At 39.4% G+C, this 7,398-nt stretch overlaps 2 protein-coding genes across 2 annotated transcripts in view; one reads left to right on the top strand and one right to left on the bottom strand.

The window, feature by feature from the left end:
- The window catches only part of LOC109129174, a 2,215-nt gene extending 2,036 nt beyond the window's left edge, over positions 1-179 (top strand). Inside the window, exon 4 of the mRNA XM_019236835.1 lies at positions 129-179. Within this exon, the coding sequence (XP_019092380.1) occupies positions 129-179 (51 nt within the window). The remainder of the gene's footprint in view (positions 1-128) is intronic.
- LOC104748851 lies at positions 888-3,696 on the bottom strand. Its single transcript, XM_010470434.2, has 3 exons — positions 3,200-3,696; positions 2,943-3,113; positions 888-2,759 (listed from the first exon to the last, which is right to left on the bottom strand). The coding sequence occupies exons 1-3, from the start codon at positions 3,515-3,517 to the stop codon at positions 888-890; spliced, it is 2,361 nt and encodes a 786-aa protein (XP_010468736.1). The 5' UTR covers positions 3,518-3,696.

Genomic DNA, 7,398 nt, shown 5'->3' with positions numbered 1-7,398 from the left:
ATGGTGAAATTGCAAGTGGGAGAGTAACCAGTAGGCCAAAGCCTGTTATTCGGGAAATAGATATAACCTTTAGTATATATGGGGAAATATCAATTAAGGCATTTTAGGAATGGTTTTAAAAAAATCAGGAAGGCATTCCTCAAATGCACATCCGGAGGATCGAACACGAGACATGGTGAAATTGCAAGTGGGAGAGTAACCAGTAGGCCAAAGCCTGTTATTTGGGAAATAGATATAACCTTTAGTATATATGGGGAAATATCAATTAAGGCAATTTAGGAATGGTTTAAAAAAAATCAGGAAGGCATCCCTCAAATGCACATCCGGAGGATCGAACACGAGACATGGTGAAATTGCAAGTGGGAGAGTAACCAGTAGGCCAAAGCCTGTTATTCGGGAAATAGATATAACCTTTAGTATATATGGGGAAATATCAATTAAGGCATTTTAGGAATGGTTTTAAAAAAATCAGGAAGGCATTCCTCAAATGCACATCCGGAGGATCAAACACGAGACATGGTGAAATTGCAAGTGGGAGAGTAACCAGTAGGCCAAAGCCTGTTATTCGGGAAATAGATATCACCTTTAGTATATAACATGAAACATGAAATATTTAGGAATGGATTAGGTAAAGACTGAATGGTATTTAGGAAGGGTTGAGGTAAAAAAACACATACACTCCACAAAGAAACACTCACCACACACACAATAGAGATTAAGAAACACATTTGTTTAAAAATTATAATATTCAGGAAGGACTCCTTGAATCTCAGGATATCCTTCATGAAACTGTCTTATGAATATCAGTATGCTATGAAGTATACATCTGTAGAGTGTTCCTGGATAAATCTAGTAACAATTGTAAAAAATCAAATGCATAAAAATCATCATATTGGGAATCTGCAAGTACTTTTATTATGTCCTTCATTACCACATCTGCTGCACTTATGATTTTGAGATTTAGAACCTGGTACACCAAACTCTCCAACTGATCTCTTTCTCTTCTTTGGCGGTCTCCCACTCTTTATCCTAGTTTGTGGTGGAGCACAGAAGTATTCAGCTACTGCATCTGGAAATACCCAATTCTTCACATCTCCACTTGGATGAATGCTCTCAGCATATGCTTTAGCCCAAATATCTGTCAAATAGAAATGATCAACCAGTTTGTATTCATCCATGTTTGTACGCTTTGCAGCAACAATGGCGTGAATGCAAGGAATCCTTTCAATGTCAAAGAAACGGCAGGTACAAGTCTTGTTCTTTAGGTGAACAACAAACTTATTCCTATCATCTTTGACCTCAATGTCATGTTGATCCACTTGAAAAACATCTAGTTTCATTGCCTTACTGAAGCTTAATATTATCTTATCTGTAACATTTGGTGTAGCACGCTTGTTGTGTTTGGCAGCTTTTTCCCGTCGCTCATGAAACCATGTTGTAAGGGTTATCCTGATTGTCTCAAGAAGTGAAATCACTGGCAGCTCCCGAGGATCCTTTAACATAGAATTCAATGACTCAGCAATGTTGGTTGTCATAATATTGTAGCGGTTAGATGGTGCATAACAACGAGCCCACTTCCTGAAATCAGCTTCTTCTAAATACTTGGCCAGTTTTGGATTAGAATTCTGTATATCCCTAAAAGCACCTTCAAACTCATGAAACGTAAAAGCATTAGCTGCTGATTCGACAAGAGGCAAGAAGCTTTTACTCTTGAACTTTACTTTGATGTTGTTTTTGAGATGAAAATTGCAAATGCCTTGATGGGATGCTGGATACAATTCTGAGATTGCTTTTTCAATGGATGAAGCACGGTCAGAAACAAATACCAAATCTGGTGCATCAGGGATGATAGTGAGCAAACACCTGAAGAACCAATTCCATGCAATATCATTTTCTGAATCAACAATGGCAAATGCTATCGGGTATAAGTGATAATCTCCATCTTGTGCAGTAGCTGCTAGCAAAGTTCCCTTATACTTTCCTTTTAGGAATGTACCATCAACAGCAATCACTCTTCTCATTAAAGAAAAACCTCTAATCGACTGGCCAAATGAGATGAATACGTATTTGAAATTCTTCATAGGATCCAACTCAAGATAAGCAACTGTTCCTGGATTTTTTTCCCTTGCCATGTACAACCATTTCGCTAGATGTAAATAACTGTCCTCAGCAGTGCCTCTAACCAAATTCTGACCTTCCTCTTTTGCTCTCCAGGCTTTTTTGTATGGTATGTATACTCCATGATCTTTTCTGGCCAATTCCATAATCTGTTTTGGTTTGAGACCAACTTTCTTTTCTCCATAGTTGTTGCAGTAAAAACTCCCAAGCAACTTTGCAGTTGCTTGTCTATGGTTGGCATTCCTGTGGGTTGTGTCACAATTGTGTTCATGACAATACTTCTTCACCACAAAGAATTCAGATGATTTTAGCCTAGTCGCACGCAATTGCCAACTGCATTTATCATCAACACATCCCAAAATAACTCTCGTTTTGTTTGACCATCGAACTCTGAACTCAAACCTCCATTCAAGTGCCCAGTTTCTCATCTTGAACATCAACTCTTCCTTGTTCTTGAAATATCTGTCCACATATATATCATCAGCCCCTCGAGTTGAATGTGAACCTACCATAGATATAGGAGAGAGATCTGGAGCAGGAACCAAATTCTCTAAAAAAGATCCTATTCCTTTTTCAGCTGTTGAGATTTCTATATCATTATGTGTCGTAGAAACATCACTTCCAATAGACCGATTAAGTTCCTAGAAAAATAAAAAGATTAGTAAATGAAAAGTAACATTTGCAAGTAACTATAGCTTTATACTTGAACCGTTCCTAAGTAGTTCATCCTTAAAATTCTTGATATTCATCATGTTCTGTGATTTAGGAAGGGGTTCCTAAACATATATGAATCTTGTCTAAAAACTTATATTAAGGAATCTAACCTTGTGTGTTTCATGTGCAGTCGTATGTGAACTTCCTGCAGAGATCAGAATAGGATCTCGATCAGCAGGCAAGGCAAATGAATTATTGTTCTTTGCTTTTTCAGCGGTTGAACATGTATCACCAAGTGGCTTAGAAACTGAGATATCACTACCAAATGATTGATCAAATTCCTACAAGAAGAATTAAGTTAAAAAACTATGAAGAATTAAGTATAAGAAAGTTACAGTGAAAACAAAAGTAAAAGTCATGTACTTACCGATACACACAAACGTCCTATCTCAGGATTTTCTTGTATCTTCCTGATAAAAGTGCAGACTTGGCGGTCATTGCGAATGAAGATAGGAGGAGAATCTTCTACAATTAATTTCATCTTTGGAAGTTCATAGCTGAGTGAAATCTCTTTAACTAGACCATCAAGTCCGAAATCTTCAAAAACAATCTTCATTAAATCCTTGTAAGTGATATTCTCAGAAACTTCACAAAGACATCCACCTTTGTTTGTATCAACGAAGAATCTCCAATGAAGCTTGTCATTAATTTTCCACTCACCAAAGACAGAGTATATCTCCAACATTCTACAATCAAGCCAACAAAACCAAAATCACAGAACAAAAAAACTACCGAATCTGCTAATTCATCTATATAGAGCCATAAATCGCAATTTCTTCCTTAATTCAAAGAACTCAACAATTTCAAACTCTGAAATTAATGATTGAAGATATCGATTGAAGAAGAAGAAAGATAACCCAACAATTTCAAACTCTGAAATCAATGATTGAAGCTATCGATCGAAGAAGAAGAAAGATAACCCAACAATTTCAAACTCTAAAAACGAAGAAGAAGCAAGAGAAATTGAAAGATAAGGCAACGAATTTAGTACCTGATTGAAGCTTCACGGGAAAATCTGAGATCAGAAATGAAGATCTCTGATCGGAAAATTCATGAAGCTTCGGCGGAGAGAAATGTAAGAGATCGGGTTTTGATTTTTTTGAATTTTTTAAAATAAGAATATATCTCTCTATTAATTACTCATTATGCTAGTTTTGGAACATTCCAGTATGTGTGCTAGTTTTGGAACAAAAACTCAAATGTGTGCCATTCTAGGGTATTTCTCTTTTTTAAATAACTACAACTAAAAGAGTATAACACAAAATGTACTTTAAAAATGTTAATATAAATACAAAAAGTATTATAAAAAAAAAACCCCTAGCACACGAGCCATGTGTAACAATATTCTGGTTACGCAAATGTTTACTCGACCGTATTAGACCGGGTTTTAAATCAATAAATAGTTATTAAATAGAGGAAAGGTCACCAATACTCGAACAGCAAAGTGGTGGTGACTCAGCATGATATTGGAGTCTCACCAGGGTTCGAGAACTATATTGGTACCCGGAGAGAGAAGGACATCTGTGTCCTCTCTGCTTCTAACGAGCGGTGGAAGATGAAAGGCAGAGTAAGATCTGTTCTAGAACTTCAGGACTGAAATATATTCCTGGGTCTGGGCTTCCAATGACCCTCATTAGAAGCATCCATTGAACCAGACGTAATAGTCTGGTTTCGGGATCTTCCCGGGGGAAATCCTTGTTTGGGGATATGTCTATCACAGAGAATCTTGCCTTTGGTGATGGCCAAATTAAGGTAATCTAAATTACCTCTTTTTAAAAAAAAAAATTCATTTTTAAGTTTTATTTCTGTTATTACAAACTAGGAACAGAGCATCACCATGATTCTATGCAAAACATGATATTAAAAAAACGTCACATTGTTACAAATGACCAGTTAATCTTAATGACTCAAGATGGGGGCGGATGCGTTGAGTGAGTCTCTCCAGGGTTTGAGCTTGTTAGCTCTCTCTGGCTTAGTTCCATTCCCTTGCTCACCAACCTCTGTTCAATGCTTTGTCGTAACCAAGGTTTTGATTATTGTTCTCTATTACCTAGCTCTTTTCTATTAATACAGTATATTTTTAAAAACTGAATCATAAAGTCTTTTAAAAATAATTCTCTGCTGACGTGGCAGGCGACTTGTTTGGTTGCGGGTTTCGCAAGTATGCTTGAGCCGCCGGTCTCTCCGGACCTTCCGGTAGAGCCTGCAGCGTCGGGGAATGGTAGTGTCCCAGCCCAACAGGTTCAGCAGGACAAGGGGTGTGGGAAGGAGGTATTTGGTGGTGATCTTTCAGATCAGCGGCAGTGGGGGTGGGGGCGAGTCAGGGTGTCTCGGTGTCCACTCAAGGTGCTAAAAAGTCATGGGTTCAAGTTGCTAAGAAGCATGTTTTCACCCAGCAAAAGTTTGTTGTTGAAACCCTTGACGGACGGGAGCGAATTACTGTCCCTAAGGAGGTTTTGGCAGATGCGAAGTGTAACGACCCGGAACATCGGTAGCGGTAGTACCGAAGAAAAGGTATCGAGAAAGACCGAGAGTTAGTGCCGAGAATGATCGAGAGTCAGTATTGAGAGTTACCGAGAACTAGTACCGAGAGATACCGATACTCAGTATCGAGGAATACCGGTAGCCCGAGCCGATAGTTGCCGATACTTGGTATCGAGGATTACCGATAGTTGCCGATACTTGGTATCGAGGATTACCGATAGTTGCCGATACTTGGTATCGAGGATTGCCGATACTTGGTATCGAGGATTGCTGATACTTGGTATCGAGGATTGCCGATAGAATGCGGAAGTCAGCGACGGTAGAATCCGACGATAGAACTCGATAAGTTAAGGGGATTGGTATGGAAATGGAGAGTTCGAGACTACTAAAGTAGTGAGCAGACGTTTGAACTGAAGAAATGGAATCCCAAGTTTACAGTGTTAGATCATTCAGGCTTGCAAGTTCCTGGATGAATCTTTGGTTCGGACGATGCAGGTCTGTAAGTTGCCGAATAAATAGATGAGAGGTTTGGTACTTAGTCCGAGAGACAATCCGAGTAGAACTAGGAACGAAAGTCCTAGTGATGATGATAGTGAAGTGATAGTGATAGTATAGTGATAGTGATAGTGAAGTGATAGTGATAGTGCAGTAGNGACGATAGAACTCGATAAGTTAAGGGGATTGGTATGGAAATGGAGAGTTCGAGACTACTGAAATAAGTGAACAGACGTTTGAACTGAAGAAATGGAATCCCAAGTTTACAGTGTTAGATCATTCAGGCTTGCAAGTTCCTGGATGAATCTTTGGTTCGGACGATGCAGGTCTGTAAGTTGCCGAATAAATAGATGAGAGGTTTGGTACTTAGTCCGAGAGACAATCCGAGTAGAACTAGGAACGAAAGTCCTAGTGATGATGATAGTGAAGTGATAGTGATAGTATAGTGATAGTGATAGTGAAGTGATAGTGATAGTGCAGTAGACTATCCGGAAATGATTGCATCGGTGAACAATGGATCGGGCCGATGGACGAGGATGGATCGATTGGACGATGGGCCGATGGGTGGCCTAAAGGACTCGGTAATCTCGCAGAGATTTAAGCCGACTCACGGGTAAGGAAACCCGAGAGAAATGGAAACTTGCGGTAAAAGGAAAGGTGATCGGATAAGGATAGATGCGAGAAATAAGGGAAGTTGGGGGCGATGAGACTTATCGTTCTAAGCAACTTAGGGCGGTTTTGTCGACCCTATATAAGGGACGAAAACCCTTAGAATTTCTCTAGTTTTGCATAAGCATCCGAGAGCCGCCGCAAGAGAGAAAGAGAGAGTTCTATCGAAGCTTAAACCGAAAGATCCTACGTCCAAGTCGAGAGAGGAACGGTAAGTGTCCTTCCACCTTGATTCGTTGATGGTTATGGATATATCTCGGGTACTAATGGTATCGATCTGTCCGTGTAGAAGCGGGGACCAGATCCGAGCATAGGAACCTAGAGTTCAACACCTTAGGTCGATACCGAAGGTGAGTGCGTGACTGTGTCCGAGTACCATGGTTGATTCTCTTGACTAGTGGTTTATTTAATCTCGTTGATTGCTTGTCTTGTTATGGTTATGTGTTCTATTGCAATATGAATGGTGGTTGTTCTAAACGATTTAGGCAACTATCCCATGTGAATTGTTTGACTTGCGTGACTTGATTGGAATATACCTTGTGTTAGATTGAGATCGTTGAACTGAGCCTAGTGAGACGGGATGACCGCTCCACTAAGTAAACTTTGTTTGCTTACGCCTCCTTTTAATGGACGCAGGAAAAGAAAGGTCCGATGATCAGGATTATAGTGGCTGACCAGCTAGTGTGACACAGGCAAGGGAGGAAAGAGGATGGTGGCTTTGGGTAGTTTTAATCATGGCGTTTGTTTTATAATTTTTACGTTATTTCCATGCATGGGGCAAGTTGTTATTGTTAAGGATGAATTGAACCTCTTATTATTAGTGAATCCGTATTTTTAAAGTTATATCACCTGTTATACATATCCGCTGTTTAGTCATGTTAAACGAACGAGTAGAATTCATAGGCCCTAAGAAAAAAT

This window comes from Camelina sativa, chromosome 15 (genome assembly GCF_000633955.1).
Source record: "Camelina sativa cultivar DH55 chromosome 15, Cs, whole genome shotgun sequence".
NCBI classification, from domain to species: Eukaryota; Viridiplantae; Streptophyta; class Magnoliopsida; order Brassicales; family Brassicaceae; genus Camelina; species Camelina sativa.
The sequence above is the reverse complement of the archived record's forward strand: the minus strand, read 5'-3'. Positions and strand labels throughout refer to the sequence as shown.

Excerpts from the sequence above, each read along its gene's own strand:
- LOC104748851 (XM_010470434.2), bottom strand. The coding sequence starts at position 3,517 with ATGTTGGAGATATACTCTGTCTTTGGTGAGTGGAAAATTAATGACAAG. Across the intron at positions 3,114-3,199 it reads TAGGACGTTTGTGTGTATCG|GAATTTGATCAATCATTTGG; the intron begins GTAAGTACATGA and ends TTCTTCTTGTAG. Across the intron at positions 2,760-2,942 it reads CTGCACATGAAACACACAAG|GAACTTAATCGGTCTATTGG; the intron begins GTTAGATTCCTT and ends TTATTTTTCTAG.